This window comes from Apaloderma vittatum, unplaced genomic scaffold (genome assembly GCF_000703405.1).
Source record: "Apaloderma vittatum isolate BGI_N311 unplaced genomic scaffold, ASM70340v1 scaffold28008, whole genome shotgun sequence".
NCBI classification, from domain to species: Eukaryota; Metazoa; Chordata; class Aves; order Trogoniformes; family Trogonidae; genus Apaloderma; species Apaloderma vittatum.
The window spans coordinates 13181-40517 of record NW_009732917.1 but is presented as its reverse complement, the minus strand read 5'-3'; the positions used below and the strand labels follow the sequence as shown (position 1 = coordinate 40517).

General features: G+C 46.0%; 1 protein-coding gene across 1 annotated transcript in view; it reads left to right on the top strand.

Moving 5' to 3' along the window:
• Positions 1 to 201: 201 nt before the first annotated feature.
• Positions 202 to 27337, top strand: part of RNF43 (ring finger protein 43) — a gene marked incomplete at its 3' end in the record, with an annotated part of 40309 nt that continues 13173 nt past the window's right edge. Inside the window, exon 1 of the mRNA XM_009875698.1 lies at positions 202 to 438. Within this exon, the coding sequence (XP_009874000.1) occupies positions 202 to 438 (237 nt within the window). The remainder of the gene's footprint in view (positions 439 to 27337) is intronic.

Below are 27337 nucleotides of genomic sequence, written 5' to 3'. Positions count from 1 at the left end.
TGGGGAGAACCAGAGGAGTCGTCTGGTGAGCAGCGCTGGCGGTGACTGAGCCCCTCTCTCGCTTTCTCCCCCACCTCCCCGTGGCTGGGACCTCACGTTGGGAAACGCGACGAGCTTTGCCGACGGCTGGAGCGTGCCGCAGGGCGAGGACGCGTTCCGGAGCGGTATGTGTGGCCGGAGCCCGCTGCTGCAGCTGGTAGCATGAGTGCTGGCCCCCAGCTGCAGCTGGCTGTCCTCTGGCCTTGGCTGCTCATGGCGACCCTGCAGGCAGGACTGGGCCAGACAGGGCTGGTGCTGGCGGCCGCCGTCGAGTCGGAGAGGTCAGCGACACAGAAGGCCATCATCAGGGTGATCCCCCTGAAAGTGGAGCCCATCATACTGGAAGGGGAGTTTGCGAACGTTGCTGAAGTGACTCCGGCCGAAGGAAAACTGCTGCAGGTAAGAGCCAGCTGGGTTTTATCCAGCCCACCTCCCGCTCCTGTCCTCTCCCTCCTTTTCTCTCCTTGCTGCTTCAGCTCCCAGTGCAATGCATTTGACTATTTATTGGCTGCAGACTTATAACTGACAAAATGAGGCATTTTTTATGTGAGCTGTCCACCTGTGTGTTTTGTTCCTTTGTGTTCCTGTCCCCCGCCCCAGCCCTGCACGGTGTTTGGAGGCAGAAGGGTTGTGCAAATGATTGATTGTCCATTCGGTCGCAGTCTAGCTGTGCTCATATTAATGTTGAATTTGAGATGTGGTCAGTTGTTCCCATGAAGATGATTGCATATCTTTATTGATGTTATAAAGCTGAGTGTGTCAAGTCACATGTTGGGACACTAAACATCTGACAGGAGACATGTTTATTTTATTTTTTTGTGAAATCTGCAAGATTTCTGACAGGATTCTGCTGATAGCTGGCTTCTGTTACAGCTAAAATACACATCCAGACTTTGCCCACCAGAATTACTGACCCCACTGGTTGTTGTGTATTGCCTGAAAGCTGGATTTTACTCATACTAGTGGTTCCTGTGGTGTCACCACTGTGTATTTTTGTAAATGAAATTAATGCCAGTTTCTGACCTTTACTAAGGAGAAAGCATCAAAATATCTTGCCATGAGGTGCAAATGCTGCTAAGAGACAGAGCTGAGATATTCAGTGAACAGACCCATCTCCTGCATACACAAAGTTTTGAGCTCATTTTTTTGAGACCTGATGTGTACTCTGGTGTTTCTGTTGCTAATTTGCTTGGCAGTCCTGTGCTTTATTCTTGAAAACAAACAAAATTACAAAATAGCCTGCATTAATATTAAATCTTAATTTTTGCTTGGCCTTTTCTAGTCTTGATATTCTAAATGTGGTATAGTGTAATCTTAATTAAATTTTTAGCTTGGCAATTGTATAAAAATTTTGTATAAAAAAGGACTACAGTTGAGCCAGTTTTAGAACATGGTCACCTGTCTGAGAATGAAAATGGGCAACTTGTGGCATTTATAAAGCCTGTTTTTCCACACCTTTTGTACTACTCAGAGCGAAAGCTACGCTATGAAATTATATTACCAGGCTAAAAAAATATCTTAGACAAATGTACTCAAGGTCCTGTTCTGTTGTGAGGCAATGTCCAGGAAAGTCAATATTTATTCCTTACAAAAACTACAGTGGTGTTGCAATGGAGCACAAAGTATAGCGTGTGGCCCCTTTTCGAAACGGGCAGACGATAACCTCTGGTGTGCGGTGTGTGTGGCTGTTTTGAACCGAGCGTGGTGAGACAAGGTGGGATTTGGGTGCTGCCTGCCCTGGCGGCAGCGTGGACGGGACGTTCTGAACGCTGAGCCGCGAAGAGCGGCCCATTTCATCCTTTAAAAATTGTCCTCAAAATGCAGAGGGCTGGGGAGACGCCGATCTAACCTGTCGGCTTTGCGTACGTGGATCCTGACCTGCGCCGTGTGTGATTTTAGGCCTGGATTCCGCCCCTGGGTGCGCGCAGGTGAGCGTTCCTGTTCCGTACCCGCTGAATCCAGCGCGAAAAATCATCCAGGTCTGGTTTCAGCCGCCGGGGTTGCATCTGGGGGTCAGGCTGTGCCTCCTGCAGCAGGATGTTTGCCCGGTGCCAGGCACCGTGCTCTGGGAAAGCTTAGTCGACTGTACCTGTGACCTCCCGGGTATATCCTGTGGTGTAGTTTCTAATTTTGCCACTACGTATCGAAACAAATGAGAATATAAATACTATTTAAAGCTGTTTGGGTTCTGATCCTGCAGTGGGTTCCCGCCTCTGGAAAGGCAAAATGAGAAATGGAACTGTGACGGTTAAGGTGAAAAATAAGTAAGAAATTAAAGGGAGAACCTATTTTTAGTTCACGTTTAGGTGGTTGGATATTATATTCTCCTGAATTAGGCTCTATTGGGACATCTCATTTTACACGTGGTTGTCAGCATCCCAATCCTGCAAAAACGTTGGCTCACGTGCTTAACTTTGATGTCATTGGAGCTGTTGTTTAAATAAACTTAAGCCTTACCTGCACAATTGGTTCTTTGTATGTAATTTAGGTACATAACATGATGTTACAGTCAATGGGTTAAGAAGGCTCGGTTTTGCACCATTTGGGAGAGCTCTTCTTGGTTGTGTCAGCCCCTGTAAGGTGCAGTCGGACCTCCCACCCATCGCAGGAGGACACAAACAGCAGAGCTTAGCTTGGAAAAGAAGAGTGGGGGGCCCAGTCCTGTTTTCAAATCCATGCTCCCTTGGTTCAGTGGTGTAATGAGGTTGCTTAAGGATCAGTGGTGCAGAGTTAGCTCTGGGTTCAAGTGAAGTTCTCTTTAACTTGTAATTGTCTTCATAGCGTTCTGGTCAAGATTTGTTTTAGAAACACATTCTTAATCTAGAAAGTGATGGAGCCTCAGCAAATGTACTTCTACCAGAACATTTTCTTGATTTCATTTCTCCATGCCGTGCTCTCTGGGATCATCTACAGAAACGGACTTTGATCCTAATGTGTTATGTTCTAAGAAGCTAACACTGCAAATACCTTTTTTACCTGTAATAAAATAAACCCAATGTCGAATTCCTCCTTATCCCCTACCCTGTGGTCGGTTCTTCTGGGAAATCTCTGGATTTTCAGTTTTGCAGGTCGCTGAGCAGCAGCTGCCCAGGACCTGCAGCCCTCTGCCCCTTCCATTTAACCCAGGCAGTCTTACCTCTGGTGCTCCGTACCGTGCAGGATGATTCAAAGGGAGGGGAATTTCTCAAGTAGGCACAGCCACTTTATAGGTCAAAAAACCAACACCTTAGACTTCTTACAGAAATCATCTTCAAGCTCGTTCAGAGCTCCAGTTTGTTCAGATCGCACATGCTTAGAGCATTAACTGTTGCTTAACACGGGAGAAGTCGTACTGTGAACTGGTTTGCGGTTTCCAAATGGCTGGAAGTTTAGATCTCTGCTGAGCTTACTGCAGTAGCCGGGACTACTTTAAAAAGTCCCGGGCAAGTCAGAAAATGGCCTTGTATTAAAGATGGAAGAGCCAAGCCTTTTAGAAGAGTAGTTGGAAAGAATATATTTGGATCTTACTGATCTTTGGATCTGGCTGTTAGGGTTCAACATGCCCTCCGGACTGCAGTTCCAATAGCTGTTTGCAGATCAACTCCCTTTCATGGGACTGCTAATGCAATCTTTACAGCCTCTTTTGGTATCTTGGCTGTTCTCTTAGCTGATTTCTTAGGAACGGATCTAGATTTCCTTCTTACCGTGCCTCAGTCTCCGCTTGATAGTGGAGAGTGTTGACAATGCTGGTTTGAAGATAGATAGGAAAATAAGAAATGTCTTGGAAAGAAAAGGAGAGCACCACTGTAGGGACTTGGGAGAAGGAGATGTAAGATCTTTCCAAACTGAATTACAACAGAATTCACATGCAAATCTAACTGTGGAAGAAAGAAACTTTTATCTGAGAAACAGTTCAGCACTTAAGGTTGGGTTTTTTTACTAAAGTATATGCACAGGCTTATTGAATCTTAGTGTAATTTTGAGTGTGTATAAACCTAGGCTTGTGTACAAGGGAAATGATGATACTGTTAGTATGTATCTTGTGGCTGGGATCATTACATTCTCTAGTTCTGGGACTAGTATTTTGGAAATAATGTTACAAGTTTGGGAAAAGTCCCAAACAATTACATTTAAAAAGAGATAGATACACTCAGACTACTGTATCTTCTATAGAGAAGGCAAAGCAATCGCCAATCACCCTATGTACCTGCATATAAAAGATACATGTAGCTATGTAGACCGGGGGAACAGTCATCTTATTTAGCAGGCGAAAGGATATAATCAGTTTTCCCAACATGCATTATTTTATCGCAAGTCTCACAATGCTTTGTTTCATTTCCTTACAATCTCAGCAGTTACATAGTTAGGTGATTGTATTTTTCCTTTCATTTACCCACTGAGCACATTGTTTTAACTCATGACTGCAGGGAAAAACTTTACACAGAGCAAGCTCCTGAAAGGCTGTGAACCCCAAAAGCAAGGATTATCCTCTTTCCTTTCCCCCCCACCAAAATATGTTATTTTAAAGACATTATTTTCAAAGTTAATCTTCAGGGTGGAATAAGTGAGAAGTAGAGGAGGATCCCAAATGACAGGTTTTTAGCTGTTTTGTACAACCCAGAAGCTGGAAATCAAACATCGATATATTCAGAAAAGCAACGTGGTGCATTGTTCAAAACAGCAGCGATAATTAACCCTTGAAATTGCTGCAATGAACCCGGCATGATCATCCTGGAAGTGGAGAGTGTTTGCAGTGTTGCAATGCGTAGTGCTATTGGAGAATTTTAATCACCTACTTAACTGCTTGCAGAGGGTTACACTCCCAACCCATACGAAAGTAAATATATTAGTAGTCTCCTATACTACTAGCTCCTGGATCAACAAAAGGATGTTGAGTGCATAATGTTGACAGAGATCAAAGAAGTGGGAAAGTCTAACCAAATGATAATGGGGACTTAAATTACCTGTGAATAAACTGGTCAGATAGCACAATGAGAGTAAGTTCAAAGAAGCAATTTCTGCCTCTTGGAACAGCTAGTACTAGAGTACACAGAAAGATATTCTTGACTTAGTATTAAGTAATGTGCAAGAACTGACTCAAAAGCTGGCAATAATTGAGCCACTTCTGTTGACTGCAGCATAATAAAATTTGTTGCCTAAGTACCAAAAAGTAGAACTCTGACACTAACCTTTAGAACGAGAAATTGCACTAAAGTGGAACAGTGAGACAAATGGCTCTTATTGCTTAAAAAAAAATAATCTTTAGATGTGACATAGATACTACTTGGGAAAGTAGAAACAGTCTTGGGAGCCATACAAAGCGTTGACTCAAGGCCGTAGTAACCCAACGCAAACACATGGGTAGTGTTCAAGGAACCCTTTGGGCCAAACAGCGCTTTGAAAAGTTGGGCACTTAGTATTAAATTGGGACTGGAAAAGTATAGAGAATAACCTGCAGTGTAGATCAGTATGGTGTTAGTGCTATATAGGATTTAAGTGTATCTGGAAGCTGATACATGAAAATCTAGATGCAGGGTAGGGACTCTCAGCTAGAGGTAGCTGCTGGGAAAAGCTGAGCTGAGAGGTTGTTTCTGAACTTCCATCCCTCTCTTGAGCGTGTGCAGGGGCTGAGTCGGAGCTTTGCATGGTGTGTCTTCTCCTTTCCTGATGCCGAAAACATGTGGTGGGAAGCTGTTCTCTAAGAAGGAGCTTGAAGGACTTTAAACCTGAATCTTCCAGCTCTGCAGTGCACCATCTGGTGCTGCTAGTTGTTGTCCCAGCAGAATTATTTATGAAACATGTGGGCGTAGACCCATCCTGAACTGAAGATTTTCAGTACTAAAAAGGTCACAGATCTGGAGGCCCAAGTAATTACATGGGACAGGCATAAATAGGAGAAACAAACCCAACTGCAGTAAAGATACGTGGTCAGAAGGCTAAATCAACAGGGCTGGAGTGAGTGACAGTCAGCAGAGGACTTTTGGCCACGCACACCCGTCCTGGAATACATCCAGGGAGCAAGTGGACGTTTCCCAAAGATAAGCTGGCAGAGGGATGAGATTACAGGAGAAGGGTAACGGGCCTCAGTCGTTTCTCTTAGCCGTAGCCAGGCTGTGTTGGTGGGTGAAATGGTCCTGAACCATTAGAGAAATAACTTTTTGTTCTGTTCTTCCGTGAAACTAAAGGTTCGGTAGGCATTTCGTATAGGTTACAGAAGGCTATTCTGAGTTGCTTCAGACTTCATTATTTTTAAATGAAAACTTTCGGAATTGTCAAAGTAATACAAACATCACAAACTTTGTGTGATCAAAGAGAACTCAATTGTATTAGACCTTGTTTTGGATGAAAATTGACACACATTTTTGTGTATTGTAACTGTATTTTTCCATGCATAGAGCTCTCAAATATGCCTAAAAGCTTTCAGTGGGCTTTCCCCAAAACTCCAACTTTGTCTGAAAACAAGCGAGTTTTAAGGTAAAAGGAGAAAAAGTAACAAATATGTGCAGTGGAAAATGTGCAGTGTAGTTTAAATGTCAGGTCTGTCTGTCTTGAGTATCATAAAAATCTGTGTTGCAGGGGTTGCCAGGAGTCAAATATACTCAATTTTGGTTTATAAACAAAGGCGAGTTGTCGGCTGAACCTCAGTAAGGGGGGGTATATCACTCTTGAGCAATGCACATTCATATTTTATCACCCTTTGGAGCTTCCTTCCATTCTAGATCTTGAGATGAGATACAGACAGGAGGACAGGGTATAAAGTAGGCAAGGTTGATGCTCATGGTGGTTTTTTCTGTCTTTGAGTTCTCTATGGGTTTTTTAAAATTTTTTTTATTTTTTCTATCTGTTTATTTTTCTTTTATTTCATCAGCTGTAAAGAACAGGAAGCGTTGTACTGCCTTTCATTTGCCCATAACACTTTCAGTCCGCGTTAAGGAACTGTAATCACATCTCATGCTTCGGAGCTTTGGGCTCGCTGCCAGCGCGGGTCAGGTGGGAGTTGGCCAAGAGTTGTCTTGGGACCTTTTCACCTTTTTCTTAGGAGCATCAGGGATTTGCCTGACCTCGAAACAAGGCACTAAAACATATAGGTTGATGTTCAAAAGTAGTCGAGAGAATATTGCTTCAAATATGCTTAGGTTGTACGGGTTACTCCCGTGCAGATCGCCAGATTTAAGTGGAAGACTCTTTTTTCCCCCTGCAGCCACCCTGTTGAAATTATTTGAAATTTTGGGTGTGTATTCTCTTCCTCTGCAACTTGAGACATGAATCATCTCCCTAGATCAACGGATGTGTTCTCACCTCATCGCTTCCCTAACCCTAAAGGGGCTGGTTAAGGGCATTAGTGGCCCTTTGATCTCTCTTTTGTACTCTTGTCTCAGTACTTTGGTCTCCAGTGATCAAATGGGTTAATGTAATGCGTGTTACTGTGCTCTGGATCAGGATAGTGGCAGATACGTAATACAGAAATTCTGACTAGTGCCTCACTTAATTCTTCTGGCCATAAACTCTGTGAAACAAATTAGAAGTTTTTCACTAAGTTCAGTTATGATGTGTTAATTTTGAACGTAAGTAAAGCAGTTTGGGGATTAAAATTGCTGCTGTTTTGGGAAAAAGTATGTGGATTCTAGTTCAAAATGACATGAAAAAATAGAATTTAGACTTCCTACTTCTAAAGCACTTCAGCAGCAGTTATTCCATGGGGCCTTTTTTCAGCTAGGTGAGTTTGCTCAAGACTGCCGGTGCATCGCTGTAGGAGGGATATGTATGCTGCAGAAACTCAGAAAGACATTGGAATTGAATTGGCTCCAGATATGAAAGATGAACAGCAGAGGTGTCCCATGCAGATGCAGTAAAGACACTGAAAAAAAGGATTTGGAGTGATTGCCCCATGGTAGAGCAGAAGAGACAACTTGGGGAGATCTAGGTGGTGAACAAAGAATATGGTTTCTCTCATTAGTTGAATTTTGTGCAGGATCCTGTACAAAAGTGTTGCTTTCAGATCATTTAAATATGGAGAATATCTCTAAGGATATAAAAGTCAAATAAGAACGAATGCATTGCAGCAATTCCTCTAATTTCATGGATGTCAATTTGAGTCAGAGGCTAATGCTTAGCAAGTTAGTCTCTTTAGACCACCATCCAGTGCAGAAATACAACTTCAGAAACCAAATAATTTGTGTAGGTTGTTGGCTGAGAAATCACTGCGTACCGTTTCCGACAGTTGCACCTAGTTGTGGTCTGAGTTGGTGGCAGCCCGTGTCTTCATGCTCCATCACTGACTGCTTCCCTCCTCCATGGTTACTTTCTCCATAAAACAAAGACTGGGGACAGGTGGGACAGGTCCCTGCTGAGCCTTCCCTGAGAAAACCAACCATGGCTTTCTCTTGCTGAAGACACCTGAGTGGGATATCTTGGGCCCACATTAAGGTGATTTCTCCATTATCACTTAGAAACTGTGTCTTGTGATTATAAGAGATTGTTCCATGCAAATTAGTACTTGGTGATTGTCAAGCAGACAAAGAGAACATTAAGAATGCGAAAAAAGTAATAAAAGAGAGAATATCTTTAAGCTTCTGTACAGGATACATTAATATGTTGATTACTATGTGAAGTTCCATTCCCCACACGTCTAAAAGAGGTGTAGCAGTTTTGGAAGGGGTTTGAAGAAGAATGTGAAGATAAGAAAAAGATCTGTTTCACACAAGGAACACCTAACTGGACTAATACTCCTCTGTCTGGAAAAGAGACAGCCAAAGGGGGATATGAAAAAGATCTACAGAGTCATGAGTAGGGACTGGCTGTTAGTCTCTTTGAGTATGAAAGTAATGGGGCATCACATGAAACTACCACGAGCCGGGTTCAAAAGGAAGTGCTCTTCCTACGCTGTACAATTAACCTGTGCAATTCCTTGCTGCAGGAACTGCTAGGGATTCTGAAAGTTTACAGAGGTTCAAAAACCACTGGAACAAATGAATGAGGGAAGACTCCATCAATGGCTGTCAAGTAACCGGTCCCAGTTTTGCCTCGGGCAGTCTATAAATTGTAGCTTGTTGGAGGCTTGGAGAGTGTCCTGGGGAGAAGACCTACATGCTTGTCCTGTTCTTACTTCTCCTTCAGAAATCCATTGTTGGCAACTATGAAAGCAAAGATCATGGGCTAGATCAAGACCAGGCTGGATGAGACTTCAAGCAGCCTTGTCTAGTGGGAGGTGTTCCTGCCCATGGGGGGTGGGGGGGAGCTAAATGATCTTTAAGGTTCCTTCCAACTCTCCAACTCTCGCCATTCTATGATTCTATGAATTTGCAGTCCAAATCCACACTGCTGTTCTTGTTTTCTCATCTACAGAACACCTTTTCAGCCATTAGACCCAGCACCTTCAGCACCAGCCCTTCCAGTCCACCTCTGCTCTGTTTGGGCAAGGCTCTGTGGAAAAAGTGTGATAAGTACATGCTTCGCCATCCATTGTTGACTTTGAGCTCAGCTATTCATTTGCTGATCCTTGGGATCCATTATTGCAAATCTCCTCAGCACATAGCTCTCAATTAATGCTGTCAACCAGCATCTTATCCCCTTGACACTGCAGCCTTCCTGTCTTCCTGGATTCCATTTTTATCCCTCGTCACCCTCAGTCTGCATGATCCCATCAACAGAGCACTGGCTCCGTTGTCTATGGGCCAGCCTGTTTCTCGTATTCCTGGTAAACACATTCTTGATTCTGTGGTCTGAAGGATTAATTGATACCTGTCTAATCCTTCTTCTCCCAAAAGCCTACTGCAAGATAAGGCAAGATGTTTTTCTGGTGATCCTGCTAAAGCCAGTTACCAGAGAGGCTTGCCCGTCCTCCTAGACTGACTCACACAGAAGTCAAGACGTTTGCTCCAGTCCCCCCTCTGAACTCCTGGATTTTGATACTAGATAATGGCTGTTATCCCTATATAGACCTGTGTTTCAATGATCCTGGATTGGTCACTGGGGCTGATGAGCAGTAATGTATTGATTACATCAGTCCAGATACCTGGGCAACTCTTTTTGTCCGTCAGAGGGACTTAAAATTTTCTCTGACCCTGCAGTCCTAAAATTCTGCATGGACCTTTGGTAAAAGAGTGTTGATCTCTATCCCAGCATGGTGGGATAAGTAAGCAGGGTGTCACCACCCAGACAACGTGAGAACATGAGCCTGTGGCAGCTTGGTTATTATTGTAACCATGTTCTAAAATGTGATCTACCTGGTAGCGAGAAGTTCTGCCAAAGGGTGAGAAAGACCCACTGCTAAATGTCTAACAGTCAACGTCCTTATTCCCCCTTCCCAGATAAGGTTTCTTACACATTTTCCTGAGGTCATACCTAAGCTTTGCTGGAGCCAGAAAATAGCCCTTCTTTTCCCCCCAGCGAACCCCAGACGTTCATGGGCAGCGTGCTATGCATCCTCAGACGTTTGATGTCGAGCAGAACCATCTCTCCTTCCTGCCTGCACAGAGCCAAACCCGTCAGGTGGCCTCTGTTCATTTGTATCATGAACCAGGAGATAAAGAGATGCAGAGATACTGGTAATTGCATAACGTATTGTATCAGGAGATGTTATGATACCGCCTGAATGTTCGTGCCTCTGGCCACCAGTAAATTCCATCAAAGGTCAAGTTGTACAATAGCCTCTCCAGAGGGCGTCTCCATTCTTGACATCTGCAGAGCTGGCGTGTGGAGTTCCATTAAAGTCTCTACCATTGCATATGCTTCAAGGAGTGATGTCAAATTAGGCAGATTGCGATTTGCAGACTGCTCCACAGTGTTTGAGACGCCCCTCCCCACTTATTTGTGGAGAGAGACAGCAAGGGAATTCCTGTGTGGAATTATTCACCTGCTGAATATGTATGTGGATTGTCATTTGAAGAAGAAAAGAAGATAACGTGATAGTAATTGAGCTGGTTTGAGATGAATAGTACAAATCCTTGCTACCAGGTAAATCATGCTAGCTGCCCGCTCTACTTCAGTAGAAGTCTCATGGTTGGGATGAGTTGGAGGCCTCCAGTGAAGAGTGTATACATGCTTATTGCTCTGAATGCATACGTGTTGACCACATGCATCTCGGAGAAGATTGCTTAATGATGGCAAACTTTTTTTTCTTCTTCTGCAGCAGTAATCTGACCCCTTGTGCCATGGCTTATGAAGTGAGGGGGAAAAAAAGGTAAAATGAAGCCGGTGGTATTTATGGGTGGACATACTGCTTTGAGTAAACAAGATGAATGCCGGCATTGAGAAACCTGATGTTTTCATGAAGGCAAACTTCCTTATATTTATTTAATTCCGTTGGCCATGTTAAGAGTTTTGAGAGATTTTTAATAACTTATAAACTCTGGTTAAACATCCGTATGAACATGGGTTGGAGTAGGTGGGATGAGGATCTGTAGATGTTCTGTGAGTATTCCCGTGTTTCTCCTCAAGTTTATGTAGGTCTTGAAAAGTCCTGTAGAACCCAGGTGAAAGCCGCTGCCGTTTAAGACCTTCGGGGATCTTCTGGGGCATATGTTTATGTTCGCACAGATTTAAAGGAGATTTAGGAAGATTTTATGTTGAATTGTAACTTGTGTGTGTCATGGTGGATAGACCACGTTGTCTGGAGAGGTTCGTGACAATCTGGCTGCCTCTTGGCTGTGCAAACCTGTCCATGTTTTGGGCGTATGTTAAGAATATCCTTTGATCCACTATGTATTTCCTGTGCTCTTCACTCTCCTCAGTCTAAATTGTAGTCAGAGGATCCCATTTGACCTTTTGACCATGATATCACACTGGCAATGTATGTTCAGTTGTTATTTCGTCATGATACCGTCCTTTCAGCGACCTTTGGTTGTTTTCAGAGGCACTGCATTCAAAGGTACAAGTCCCTCATCCATTTCGTATTTTCGAGCTCTTCCAGTTGTGTCTGTGACTACCACTGGAGCTGGTGGCAAGCCTTGGGTTTGATGTTGTTTATGATAGTGCTGGACTTCATGTTATCTAAGGCAAGGCTGCCAGAAAGAAGTGATCAAAGTTTCTCCATTTCATAGAATCACAGAATGTTTAGGGTTGGAAGGGACCTCTAGAGATCATCCAGTCCAACCTCCTGCCAGGGCAGCCACACACACACATGCGTCCCGAGGGGTTTTGAATATCTCCAGAGAAGGACACTCCACACCCTCTCTGGGCAGCTTGTGCCAGGGCTCTGTCACCCTCACAGTGAAGAAGTTTCTCCTCATGTTGAGGTGGAACTTCCTGTGTTCTAGCTTGAACCCATTATTCCTTGTCCTATTACTGGGCACCACTGTGAAGAGACTGGCACCTCCCTCTTGACACCCACCCCTCAGATATTTGTTTGCGTTAATAAGATCCCCTCTCAGCCTTCTCTTTTGAAGGCTTTTACAGTTAGATAGACTTGACAAGTTAGATAGACATAATGACATAATTTCAGTTCCATTTAAATGATTAAACTTAAGTGATTAGAGCAGGGTGAAGAAAACAGAACAATGTGCATGCTCAATGCCATTCTGATTTCTTCTTCACCTCATGCCTCACCTGTGGATGCTTAAGTGCATAAAGTCTTGTCCATGGATATGTTTGAAGGCTGGCTCTTACCCATACTTGAATCGCTTGTTAAGAAAGTGCTTCTCTACCAAATTTCCTTTTCTCTTCTTTGCTTGAGAAATGAAATATACTGGTGAAAAGAACTACCTGAAGTACCGTGTTTGTCAATTTTTTTTGCAGAAACGTTTTTGTTATGCCCAGTTGATGCAAAGCCCAGCCAAGGGATGGGTTCGTGCAGCTTTGAAGGAATCTGTGTCATTTGGTCTGTTACTGCTACAGTGATGAAGACTTGCAATATAGAAATCATACGCTTTTAAAAAAAAATAATCTAGTAGGGAAGAAGATAGATTGTTTGAATTGGTTGAGTCCTGATTTCTGCACAGGAGACACCCATGAGCACTGGAGGAGGGAGAGAACTTTTCAAAGTAATTTCTCTTTCATCTTTCAAGGATACTCAGTTGTGTTTTGCCAGAGTTCAGAGTAACTTCAGGAATTCAGACGTCTTTTAGATATATTTACAGGGAAAATATAGCTGTCATTTTAACTCAGACTGCACCTGTAAGCTGATATCCTTGCGCTTCTCTTAGTTTCACTGTTTTGTTTTGCTTTGTTTTCCACCGTGTTTTAACAAGATAAGCATCTCAGTGTATTTCCCCCTCATTTCAGTAATTGCCTTCTCTAGTGACCGATTTCCTGTGCTCTTCTGTTCACCTATTATAAGATCTCCCTGTACAGCCCACATACACCAGTGCACAGGGCCCTCACTTAATGGTATTATCATCTCAGGAAATTTATTTAAAGCTTCTCAGAGCATCAAATGTTAAAAAAGCACTAATTTCTCTGAACTCACTCCCCAGAGACACAACCTGTATAAACAGAGATGCTTCCCAGATGCCTGGAAATTTGACATCATCAAACACTGAGGTGGGAGTTTTCTTTCAGGTTTTCAAAGTTATTTCATTGAAATCATTTAGCTCCCCCCTCCACAATTAAACCCAGGTGTTATCAGTTCTGTTGTGACCTGCTGCAGAGAAAAATAGAAAAAGAAATAGGTTTGAGTGTATGTAAGACTCAAACCGTAAGGAAATTTATGATTGAAACATAATAATAGAAGTTCTACATAAGTAAATTAGGAACCAGTTTTGTCTCTTGAAGCCAGATGGGATACGCAGCTATGTGCTGCATCCTCAGAGCTACTGTAGTGATCTTGCCTGATAAAAAAATACCTAGATAACCACGATGCGATCTCATCAAGAAACAAGGAGATGGCTGCCTTGTAGTAACACAAGAATGCAGCGTACCTTTGCCCATTATCAAGTGGAAGTTCAGGATCAAATGAAAAACCCAGGTTGTAAATTCAGATAACTGAACAAAAGTCAAGTTGATAATGCTTTTTCTCTTTCTTCTGATTGCCTGGTCGTACTGTTTTGGTCTTAACTTGGGCAGTGTTTGTTCAGTGTTTATAACTGTCTAAAGCCAAGCAAATACAGGTGATTGTATTGCATCTTTGCTCTTCTAAGGTGTCCAGTGCCCTCGCAAACATGCTGGAAAGGAAGGTTAACAGGACTGAGCTAAACCAGCGTGAGGAGAGCAACCGTGCCGCACCTCTTCTAGGGCCTCCCACAGAGAAACTGGTGATAACCCCGGCCTTGCTAAACTCATGATTGGTGTAATTATTTGACATCAAAACCTGGAGCCAGATTTAAATAAGTATGAAAGCCTGAGTCAAGAGTTTAGTTCTGTGTAGGTTCTTCTGTGTTGTTTATTAGCATATTAGATAGTGTTGAACCTCTTCCATCAGCACCCTGAGGAGCACGGGTACCCGCCTTCATCGCTTGGTTTGTCATCATCTCCTTAGGGTCAGGATTTTTCTGTAGAAGCTCTCACCGATCCTGAATGTCACCTGTCATGCTGTCGCACAGCCACCCAAGCTGCAGTTACACATATGGCTGGTCCCAGCCGGTGAGAGGAAGGCAACTTGCTCTTCTCTCTTCTTTTCCACTAACTACTGCTTTCCCATCCCCCTGTGTTCTATGTCATAACTCACCCCTCACTTGCTGTGGCCCCAGTCCTTGCGAGACCCTTTCCCAAACCTGTCCAACTCCTTAAAACTGCAGGAAATGTTCAGCTTGATTTGTGAGCCTCATTTTCTGATGTTTAACTAAGCTACGTGAGCTGGTGGAGAAGTCAAGGACAGGGAAGCGGTGGGGACCATGTGGCCAAGAGCATGGGAGGAGGTAGGAGCTATTGGCATCCAGTTGCTCATTAAACCATAAGCCTAGTGGCCTGAGATCCATCATGCAAGTCTTCATAATCAGCTTGAGATTGGATAATTCAAAAAAATATCGTTTCATCTGCAAATTTTGTCACCTCATTAATTTACCCCGTCCCAAGTAATTTATGAACGTGGTGAAATGCTCTGCATGGGAACTTCCTGACTTCCTCTGTAGTGAACCATGATGCAAACAATTCATTCAGCTTTTTTTGCAAATATTTTTTGAGTGCATCTTTCATTCCCTATGTCATTTGTTAGCCACAGAAACTCACTTAATAGGCTTCCTGCTTCTGATGTGTTGAAAAAGGCTTTATTGTTTGTATGTAAGCCCCTAGCATGTTTTTTCTTTTGACCAGTCTTCTTAACTTGCCAGGATTACAGTCTTTTCTCATCATTTGCATGCAAGTTCTACTTTTCAAAGGTTGCCTTTTCCTTCTGCTGTTCTCCTTTCCTTTATTGTTCACTGTTGGGCTTTTGGGGCCCAGCTAAGGTCCTTTGCTCGATGGTGTAGGTAAACAATTTCTATGTCACCTGGAAACATTTTACCTTCTCATTTACTTTCTAAAATGTTTTTCTAGATAGTTTCCTTACTCGTAGATTTTCTAAAATTTTTTTTTATTATTTTTCTTACCTCCAAAATAGGGGAATTTAGAATATAAGACAGTCACTATTACATCAATAATCTGTCTTCAACCAAAATCCCTGTGTACTATGCAGGACTGCATCTGCTTTGGAGATTTCTCCAAATTGGATTCATGAATAAGTTGATAAAGGTACTTAAAGCTGTCTTGCAGTCAGACCTCAATACAACACTTGCCCTGCCTGTATGGCGATGTATTAAATCACCCATTAATATCGTGCTTTTCCACTTTTGTCACCTTCCTAGCTTCCCTTAGCCTTTTCAGGCATGGCCACAGATAGGTGCTTAGTTGGTAGCTTTAATACTTTTTTTTCCCATATTGGTGTTGAATTTCAATGTACAGATCTTTGGAATTCTTTCATGCAGTTAAATATATATTAGGAGAGTCTACTGTATTATTCCTGTATCTCTATTATTATGGCATCCTCTGGATCAACTTCCAGAGAAAATGTTATGTCCACATTCCAGCTATGAAAGCATAAATCCTGACATGCAAAATTAGTTTTGGAATCTACAAGAGCGGTGTAGTGCGGTGGGTGCTGCTCAGGAGGGGAGCGCCGGGCCCTGCAACGCCTTCTGAAAGCTCACTGAATCGGAAAGCGCTCGCTCGAGTCGCTAGCCCAGAGCAACGGCGCAGGGCTTGAATCGGCTACAGACGCAGGCACCGATCGAACGTCTGCAGTACTTAATCTCTGCAAATGTTAATAAAAGTATTAGGCAGGCAACATGTTTCCTCTTGTTTTGTTATGGTTGAATTTCATATGCAGACAGCGTGCCATGAACCTCATTTTCCCTTGCCATCCCTTCACACCAGCAGCAGCTTTCCCGAGCCTCAGGCACCGCAAGCTCTGACTCATTTACTTAATATTCCTCTAATGAAACTGCCCAGAGCTCTGGACCTATTCTCCTTCAAAACAATCTTTCTCCTCCCTATTTCTCCACACCCTGCACTTTCTTCTCGAATCCCGTCATATTCCTAATCAGACTTTAGCTGAGCTTTCTTGAGCGACTGTCCCTTACTGCCAGCCCTTCCATTCCCTGCCCAGTCCCCTCTGCCTCCCACCAGCCCAGCTGTGGCCGCTGGGCTGCAAGGACCAGCCCACAAGCCAAGGTTGGTGGTGTGAGATGGCAACAGAGGTACCAGACGGACTTTGTAGGGAACCCAGGAGGGTGAGAAACAAGCAGGAGCATTTCTTCAGCCATGGTGATGGGGAGATGGGGATGATTGTCATGGTCTCCTCCCCATTTTGGCTTTCTAGGAGGACCCAGGGTAGCTTGAAGCTGCACTTATAGGGCGTCCTTTGCCAGAGGACTGCTGGGGCTGCTGCAAGGGAGCTGGAAGGAGCACAGTGTTCCCCAGAGAAGGGATGGAGATGACAGAAAAGGCTGTAACTGGTCGGTGGGAAAATCCCTGTGGGGCACTGTCTGTATTGCCTTCGTGGGCTGGAGGGTACTGGGATGAGCAGAGCCCCAGCGCAGGGGGCTGCTACCAGGAATAACCAGAGAGCAGCTGTGGTAACTCTTGCCTGGCTTTGCTGCGGGCCGCGTGACTACCTGAAATCCTCGGGCGATGTGCGGATAAAAGGAACTGCAGGCATTCAGCGTGTGTTCAGCTGCAGTGCTGGCATCCAGAAATGGGGAATTTCAGCTCCTTAGCGCTGCCCCATGTCCATTGGCTTTGCTTTCTCCTTGTTCAGAGGCTCGTTCTGATCATGGTGAGCAGCAGAAGAGCTGGGATGCAGCTACTAGTTTATATATTTTATATATATTACTATATTAACGAGTAGCACTGCATGTGAGACCAGTAGAGAAGCTGTGTGGTAGGAGCAGAGGGAGAAAGAAAATGTATTTAAGGGCAGCCAGCATACCCGTGGGATTTCCTAGATGTGGGTGTCAAATGTTGCAGGAATGGGTCCGACCCTGATGGGGCTGCTCGGGACAGTGCAGCTGCATCGGGAGATGCTGATGAGCGAGTGCTGTTACCATTAGTCATAATATGGAGATCTTCAGAGGGAATTTGAAACTCATTCTTTAAGATTATGGCATTGTTGTTGGGTTTTTTGGTCAGTATTTGTTATGTTACTGAAATGCATAATCCCACTTTGAAGGACTTTGGTCCTCATGGGAAGAAGATGGGGCTGATGCGGGGTAGGGCTGGCTGCCCGAGCCTGGGAATCGCAGGAGCTCCTCTGAAGAACAGAGGCACGACGGCTTCTTTGCAGGGCTGAGAAACAGGACAGCAGTGAAGCTTGGCTTCTCAAGCTCAGCCTCCACTACCAAATTACTTGCTCCTAAGGAACATGTTCTGCCCAGTTGGCAAAACGGTGGTGCTTTACAAACCTCGGGATTTCTTTTTATAAGCATTGATTTAGACAGTCAAGGATTATTCGGTGGCATCTGCAGAATCTCTGCATCTGCGACGAGCGGCAGAGTGATCTGGTGGGGTGCTGATGTCAAATAGGCGAGTGGGTGTCTCTGAGCAGGTTTTGTGGTCAGTGGATGGAGGATTTTTTCCTCCTGAGCTGCTCCGGGAGGGTGCTCATTAGGTTTTGAGCAGCAGGAAAGGATTTATTTTTGTGTGGATGATCCAGCTGGCGAAGAGCACGTGGGGGTGGGGAGGGAGGCAGAGGAGGCTGTGTGGGGCAGGTGGGTTGGGAGATGTTGGGAAGGAGATTTTTGCCTCTGCGGAAGGGGATTAACGGGGCGAGGAGAACCGGCCAGGGGGGCAGATGGGAGGAACGAAGCCATTTTACACGCACGGCGCAGAAACTGCAGGCTGCTGCTAATGAACCTCGCGCGCTGCGCTGGCAGGGAAAGGGCTGGTGTGTGTTATTGTCGGCGTTGCACACACAAAGCTCTCCTGGGCCCAGCCTGTACAGACAGGCCTGCGCTCCTCAAAGACGAGGGATCGGATTCTTGCCCTCCGGGGGTTTCCAGCCAGCTCGAAGTTCAGAGGAGTCCTTTCTTTCTCCTGCTGTTCACGCCCTGCAAAGAATTTTCTATCAACAAAAGAAATTGTTTTATAATCAACTTGATGTTCATCCCCAGTCCTAGGGTATGAAAGGGGTTTCGAAGGACCAGGGAAATGGAGCCTAGAAGTCACGGAAGCAGGGGATGGCAACCGGTGGCACAGCCCTGCCAGGATGGGACAGATGAATTTTGGGGGCACTCCAGAGTCAGTGAAGCTCCTGGATGCAGCTCGAGTGGTGAGAGCAGTTGGACAAAACGCCAGAAAAGGAACAGTCCCTAGAAAGAAAGGGTCAGAGAACCTCTGGTATGTGCCCTGGTAGGCGGAGAAGACTTACTCCTGCAGCTTCTGTGACTGAACTCCGATGTTTGTTGGCTCTTCCATCACATAAAGATCCTTGATGGTAGCTCAGGCTGTGCCTCAGAGTCAGTAGGACCCTTTCAAACCTAGAAAGGTTTTCTTCGAACACTGTAGGGGAAGAAACAGTTTAGTTGAACCCTGCTTCGCTACAGCCCTGTCATGAATCTTCTTTTCTGTGCAGAGGTGCAGAAGTGAAATGTCATGAGAGCCTGGGGAGGTCTCATCAACATCAACTTCGAGAGCTGTGGGACAGCTAGAAGGAAATTTTCTCCATGAAGAAGACCCATACGGTGGGATTTGCCATGTGCCATTTTCAGAACTGCAGCACATCGGCCTGGGTGACCACCAGGTTTTAGCCTGTCCCTGCCAGGGGAAGCGCTGGAGTGTGTTGATGGCACACAGCCGGCTTTGCAGCTGGGAAGGACAGATGTCATTCCTGGCCTCAGGAGCATGCAACGCGTGCGGTCAGCATGCAGGCTCTACCAGCTCTGAACCGCAGCTGCCACCGGCATCTCCTGGAGCGGTTACCCGTCTGCCATCACTTACAGATGGTTTATAGTGGAAGATAGAGAACTTGCCATTTTTAATGACAAAGAGATGCCCTGCAGCCTCCTCTTAGGTAATGGAAATATTAAATACTTCCAAATCCTATTTCCACTATTTCTGTGCATGTTACAGCCTCGTTTGTAGCCCAGGTCTCATAGTCCTGCCATGAAGCCGGTAACCGTTGTCCATTTTTTTACCCTTGCAGGCCGTGACCACACAGCAGGCTTTTGTAAAGCAGCTGTTGCTTCCCTTTGCAGGAAAAATGTCCCTGCCTGGGCCTGTGGTGGTGGAGTCATTATTTTTTAGAGAAAGATGGAAGTGTGGGCTCAGGAGCTCGACTCAATTACCTGACTGGTTTTCTTGGCTTCCATGAATGTGTCCAGAAGTTGGTGAGTTTGGAAAGGAATTTTTTTGTGCTTACGAAAGGCGGTTTTTAAATGTCAAAGTTGAAAGTACTTTTCCTTTGCAAAAAAATCACCACCAACCCATCCAGAAGTGGCTGGGCATGCAACTGTCTGAGCAGCCGGGCTGACTCTCTGGCATTTTGTAGGAGATTTTTAGGGCTTTAAAGGCAGCCCCATCTTGATGTAGTGTCTCCTAGCAAGGAGCACACCCTGAATTTGAGCTGCTTGTGTCAGAATTGTTTGCTTACTTAATTTTCAAACGACCACATCCACATAATCAGAGGGATTGCCACATCACGATGCTCTGAAAGTGTCCTTTGGCACTTGATTTACAATGGCAAAATAGCAATGGGGTCAGCGGCCAGCTGGCCACCAAAGCAGGAAACGAAGTGACAACGAGAATAAATAGCGTTTCATGGAGCTGGAGTGTCTGGCGGTGCTAGAAGCCATGAGGACGGATCTGCCTCCAGAATATTAACCATGGAGAGGGCTCTCGATGGTCGCTCAGCTGTCTGCCAGCAGGGCTGGCCACAGGAACCGCTGGCATATGGATCCTACCTCCTCCCCACACAGACGTGTGTCCCTGCAGGAGCATTGTATTGCCCACGAAGACGATGATTTTTAATCGGGGGTGGAAGGAATGATTGATTCAGTTGTACAGAAGTGGCGTCTCTGCAGGTTTCCAAAGAATGAGAAACAGCCATCCTTGGACAGATCTCTAGGAGAAGCAGCAGTGTTTGGGAATTCCCCAACCCCCAGTAGCAGAAGTGATTGATGCGAGCTGTGAGATTATAGGATTGGTAAATGAGAAATACTGTTTGGGCTGTCAGCCTGCCCACGCCGTGAGGGGTGCTCGTGATTAACAGCACTGTCATTTCATGTGTGCCAGAGGAGTGGCAGGCGCTCTGCAGACATAAGGACTTGATCACAGATGCGGGATGAAAGCTCAGGCCGAGAAGAGCGGGAAGGAGGGGCCATTGCACTCTTCATGTCAATTAGATTTGGTGAGGAAGGTCACTTCCAGACTGTTTTTTGGAATTAGAGCAGGATTTGAATGCTTCTCCGGGCAAAGTGCCACCCCCACGACCCCACAGCAGTTTGTCCAACATGACCTCAGTGGTTTCCTGCCAAAAATACCTGTGAACAATAATGACTTGTTAATGATTTATCCCTGGGTTCTCAAGTGCTGCACTGATTCCTAATACAACAGAAACCATCGAAGCAGTGCTCTGAAGGCTTTAAGGTTTTGGCTACAATGGCTTTTTGTCTTTACAGTGGCAGCGATGCAGATTGCATGAGGAAACTAAGAGGGCTTGGTGCATTGGGCAGTGTAAATACACGTTGTTTGGTGTAACGTTAGGGAGTATCGGTGGGAAAATCAACTGAATTGTACGGGGGAGAAATCAACTGAGCTGTAACGAAGGATTGTCCCTTCCAGCGTTTGCAGACAGTCAGGAAGAGACACTTCAGCAGTTTCCACGTCAGTGCCAGTGAGGCACAGCTGTATGGAGAGTTCGCTTTCTGCAAAGTGAGCTGCAAATTCACAGTGTGTGAACCAGGCATGGCTTTGCTGGTGGGAGCTGTGAGAACGAGCTTTCTTCTTCCCTGGGACGTTGGCACCTGCCGTTTTCACTGTCTGTCATGGCAGAAATGTGAAGTCTTATGGCATGGGGGCATGAGATACAACATTAACAGAACTGTTCTCTGTGCTTCCAGCAAGGCTGTGTAATAAACCCTGAAGAGACATCCTGTGTCGGTGATGGGGGAGCACAGCAAGGTGAAAAGCAGCAGATAGAGGGGGAGAATCTGTGATTGCAACAACCACCTCCACCCTTCAGACCCAGGAGAAAAGGCAATCAAGCCTAGGAACCAGAGTCTGCATGAGTCAGCTCAAGGTGTAGATGGCTGATTTTACACCACGTAGCGTAGTTTTGTCACTGAGCAGCTATATCACGAGCTCTAGACTGTGCTAAACTCTCTTTCCCAGTGGATTTTCTCTGGCAGGGACCAGTGTCATTGCTAAGGAGAAAGCGGGGAAAAAACTCCAAATTGGCAGATATCAGGCTGGCAGCTCTATCTGTCAAGTCTCCTAATATGCGATAACCAGAGATGAGAGAGAGACTTTCCTCCTGTAAGCAGAAGGCCTTTTGTCCTTCTTTTAGTTCTAACTGTTGTGTTGTCCTGGCAGTCATCCTCCTTTTGGATCTCTGTCCCCTCTCAAGGAGACGTTGGTTGATGAGGGTTGGAGCCTCCAGTGGAGGTGATGTCGCAACTAACCTACTTTCACTGCCTCGCACAAATGGTCTGTGAACGACTCCCTTTCCTGTTTCACAGCGTGGAAAAAACTGTTAGAGCTCAGTCAGCCTGTTCTATTCTAAAGTAACGTTTGGTCAAATTACTGAGTGGCCTGAAATAAAGATAGTGGGTAGGTAATCTTCTGCTGGACCACGTTCTGTTGAGCAGCAAAGTTATTTCACTTTCTGTCCCATTTTCCCTTGATCCTGTGTATTTGCAGTTCTGTGCTGCTCTGAACACTGCAGCAGAGGTGGCTGAAAATGGAAATTTCTTCACCTTTTTGGCCTCAGCCTCTTGAATACTGGGCCAAGAGCTGTGTCATCCTTGTCCCTAAGAGCCTCTGTGTGGAGACATGCCCTTTGGTGGTGAATGCTGGAGCCTTCGGAGGCTCCCAACAGGCTGAAACGAAGGGAGAGGGTTATGATTACCCACTTCAGGCTTCTTTCAGCGTGCCAGCCCAACTCTTTGAACACCTGTGATGTCTTCATGGGCTGGACACCTTGGGATGCAAGCTTGGTTCCACACAGCAAATAGTTGCTCTTGGAAGTCTCTTGGGGAGAATATCTTCAGTCAGAAAACATGGTTACTGACTGAGCTGAAATCCTTTGTGGAGATCATTTGCAAAGTATGTTGTGGAAGGAAATAAAAATGGGCAAGAAGGGAATGAGGCTGTTAACCACCCTGCTCCGGGCCCGTCTTCCAGCTCAGTAACTCCAGTAACGCTGGAGAGGCATAAAAAGTAGAAGACAAAACTACTCTGAGAGGTCTTTGCTGGTTTATTAGAAACGAGTCGCAGGGTTACGTTGATTTGGGCTCTGATCCTCCGTGCCTGTGCAGAAATTCTCATTTCTGTTCAGCATCTAAATACATTGTTGAAATAAATTTTCCAACAATTCCAACTTTGCTGTTCCAACTGGTGCAACCTGGTGTGACCACGCGTTGTGTGGCCTTAGAAAGAGCACGTGCGTGGACGTTGGAAGGGGAAGGCTGTATCTAGTTGAGAAGCGTCCCTGCCCATGACAGGGAGGTTGGACTAGATGAGCTCTAAGGTCCCTTCCAGCCCAGGCCATTCTATGATTCTATAATTCTATGAAGTGAGCCAGGACTTCGACCCAGACACCCCGTCTTCTGTACCTCCTGTAGCAGCTGATGAGCTCAGCATCCCCAGAAGCCTGGAGCTGCATTCTCAGCATTCCTTTTTTAGATGTCAGTGATGTCATCGATAGCAGCCAGGGAATTGCGGATCCCAGAGGGCCTGAACTCATGTCTTAGCAAGTAAGCGTAGGAGGAACCAATTTTTTTAGTGTACTGCACTGTACTAGCAAGTATTATTGAGTCAAATCACAGCAAATATATTTGCATCTACATTTCTGTCTCCTGGCCATACTGTGACATCCAGCAAGAGAGATACTTGTGTCCTTCACCAGCCACTTTCTCATTCCCATTAAAAAACCCTACATCTGAGCAATAAAACAATGGGAAGCCAGTATGGTATGTGATTAAAAAGCAAGTAATTTATTCCTTTAGCTGTTCAATCTTCTCCCTAGGACATGCTGACGTACACCATATTTCAAATGCACAATTGGCACCATGCGAAGGCATCAGCCCTTCTCTGGAAAGCATCCCTTGGAAACTCCATCTCTTGTCAGCCTGCGGAAGAGGCGCTTTTGCATTTTATCTGCAGGACAAAATGCCTCGTTTGGGGAACAATTTTAATATGAATTTTCATGCTTCCATTATCTGGCCTTTTCTGGAAGGAGCTTTTGGCTGATGGCATAGCAGCACGGCTGCAGCGTCCTGGTAGGCATGGCAGGCATCAGCTCAGGCCGCTGGTGTAGCTGGAAGTTTTAAACCTGGGGCCAGATGAAGCAGAGGGTTTTTCACAATAGTCTGCTGGTACCTTGAAGCCCTGATAGCTTGGTCCAGAGATGATCTAGTGAACCGTATTAAACAGCGTTTTACAGCTTAAAGTTTGGTGATAAGGGTGAGTGATGGTCCATGAGGCGTGTTTCTAGGTGAAATGGAGATTTATTTCTTTCTTTCTAGTTGTGTTTAGGAAGTTGCCTCTGACAGAAACTTCCAGGAGCAATGCACGGCGCAGAGATTAGCTTCTGCTCTCACCGAACCTCCCCGGGTTTCCGTGGGTGCAGGACCGTCGGTAGGACGGAGCCGTCCTCTGCAGCTGCGGTATTTCCTGCCTCGGAAGCAGTTTGCTCGGTAGCCTCAGCGCTGCTTGAATGTGGCTCTGTGTTACTCAGCTGTAATTAGAGCAGCTTGCCAGTTCTTGATTTCATCCCTTCATTTCAACGGGATTTCCAGACTTGGTGCAATTTGCCCCAGAGAGCTGGGGCTTGTTTTCTAACCCAAATCTAGCCAGACCTTATACCTACACCTGCATTTTTTTCCAGCTACAAATAACAATGGAAGTGATTTTATCTAATCTCCCACCACCTGGTTTGTTCTTGTCCACACTCTTAGGTATGAGGGTGTTGAGAACACTTTTGGCAGGAGCAGCTTTAAGCTGTGTAACCACCAGCATTAGCACAACCACCCAGGCTCTCTGTAAAGAGCGAGGCATGGGCAGCAGCAACCTCGTGCAGGGAGGGAAACCTGGACAGCCCGAGCTCGTGGGCTGTGTGGTGTCCTCTAATAAAGTCTGGAAGCCAGACAGGCAAAGCCCTCGGTGATGTCCCGCAGGGAAGAACCCACCCAGCACGGACCCGAGGGGCTTTAGGAACCTCTCGGTTGTTCCCGTGTCTCTACGTGACTCGGCAGCCGGACCCCGGGACACCTCGCCAGAGCGGATCTGTGACTTTCTAACTTGGATTTCATGATCGAGCGCCGAAGGCCCCTCCTCTCCGCCGGCATTTCGGCGCTGTGCTTTGGAAGGACTCCAGGCCAGCAGTGAAGGGCTCTTTGATAATATCTGACGGGCGGGTAAGAATTTTGGGCAGCAGCCAAGGTACACATTGCCTGTAATCGTTAACTTGGTCTGTAAACAGTTCAAACGGCACTGAAGAGGCCGTCAGTTATTACATTAGAAAAAAGCCTTTCATCTCCCCGCGCAGAAGCCAGCCGTACAGTGCCGGCACCTGCTGCGCCGGCTGGGCTGCAGGTCTGCAGGCAGGGCAGGCGGTGCTTGGTCATACAATGAGCGCCGCGCCGAATGGCTGACCTTCAAACCTTCCGCGCTGAAGCAATAACTAAATCGTTACTTTCCTTTTGTTCTGCACCTGGCTGAGGCAGCGCAGCCCAGGGGTATTCAAGGGAGAGGGGATCAGGCAATGTTCCCCCCCCCGCCAAGGTGCAGGCTTGGCAGGGTGACTCCTCCAGCCCGTGCCCATCACCTGCCTCCGGCTTGTCCCTCGTGAGCGCAGGTTCTTGTGCAGGTGTGACAAAAGGCCATGTTTCCCTTGTGACCAGGTAAAGTTTCCCTGGACCCTTGCTGGTTTCTCCAGCGGTGGTTCAGGTTTATGTCAGGGCCCTGCGGTCTCCAGGCAGTGGTGGAGGCGACGCTGCTGCTGAGCTGCCTCTTCTGGAGAGTCCTAGAGGATTCCCCAGCCCATGTCAGCTCCAGGAGGGCTTTATGGCCTCCTTCCAGGAGCAGTTCAGCCCTGCTGGAGATGAGTGATGCTTCAGAAGAAGCTATGGCATAATCTGCTCCAAGGAGAATTTGCTTGTCGGTCTTTGCTCTTCTCAATCTGTTATCTCCTTTCTAGCAGTTTTTTCTGGCATCCACTTTCAAGGCTTTGACTTTGAAACCCACTGTAGAAACTTACTGGTGGAGGAAATGATGCTCTGGTCTCTGGCCATAAAGTGATTTGGGTTTGTGTGAGTTTTCATGTCTGGCCCATCACTGCAGAGCTGCTGTCTCCTGTAAGACGGATCAGTTGTGGAAGACCTCATATGTCGGTGCCACCCCAAGTGGCAGCACAGCTTTGTGCTTTGCATGCTAGGAAGGATGCCATCGGGCTGCCATGCTGTCTGCACAGCTGGGGTTTGGCCAGTGCTTTGAGCCGTTGCATGAGTTTTGTGGAACAGTTTTAATCTCCAAACAACAGTCAGTGCAGAAAGTCATTGTGTAAGAGGGCCTTGAAGTATGGCCATTGCCAGTGGCATTGTCCCCGGGAGTGGGGACTGTAAGGTGTATGAGGTGAGCAGGTTGACATGGGTTGGATGCTGTTCATTGGGGTTTGAATACAGACTGCTTGGGGGCAGCAGGAGAGTGAGCTGTTCTCCCGTGACTTGGGCCAGCTTGCCTTTACTTTCATTTAGTGGTGTGAGTCAGGGCTGACCAGAGAACCTCCCTTTGCCTTTGATATTCCAAAATGGATGTGTGGACCCAAGAGAGAGAGAGTTTCACCAGACATCATGATGGTACTTTGCCAGAAGTTGTCCCAAACTACCATCCTGGTGCTGTGCTAGAAGGTGTGACACTTGCTTCCCATGCGTTGGACCTCTGTCCATGGGAGAGCAAACTTCAGCAGAGCTGTCAGTAGGACAGCGAGGTGTGTAGCAAGAGTCTTCTCCAACACCTTGGCCATGCTTGTGCAATTAGACGTAAGAGATTGAGACTTAATGACTCACCTAAACAGTGTGATAATCAAATAAACTCCCCTCTTGGGGTTCAGCACTTCTCTTTGTTGCTCACCAGCTTTGTAATGAAAAGGAGCAGGAGATGCTGCTATTGATTAGGGACTGAGTTGCTGCATCAAACCCTTGGGCACTGCTGACCCTCGAGATGAGCTGGAGATAGTGAAGCTCGGGAGCACACGTAAGGGAGCAAGCAGAGGAGCGTTGTGTCGGCAGCTTGTCCATCCTTTGTCTCCTTTCCCACTCCTGCCACTCCTTCAGGGGACTCATGGTTGTCTGAGCTATTGGCACATTGAGGTAGGACTGGAGCCTCTCTAAGAATAATGCGTTTGTTATCAGCAAACGTGTTTGTCTGTGACTCACATGTGGGTAAGGTGTGTTTGCTGTTATAACAGCTCATGAAACTTTATGCAGGTAAATTAAAAAGGCCCATATCCTGATGGCTAAGCTTCATGCCCAGGAGTCATGGAAGCTGCAACTTTTCCTCAGGTCCCTTGAAACACTCTGGCATTCTCTTCCTTTTCCAACCAGCCATTTCTGCCTTCTTTATGGTTAATATCTACTTCATCTCCCTGCCTCATCTCCCTTCATTCTCCTACGTCCTTCCAGCAGCATCCCACAGCGCTTTTGAGCTCCACTGTAGCTGCGTGCCGGCCTCCTGGCAGCATCTCCTGTACCTTTGG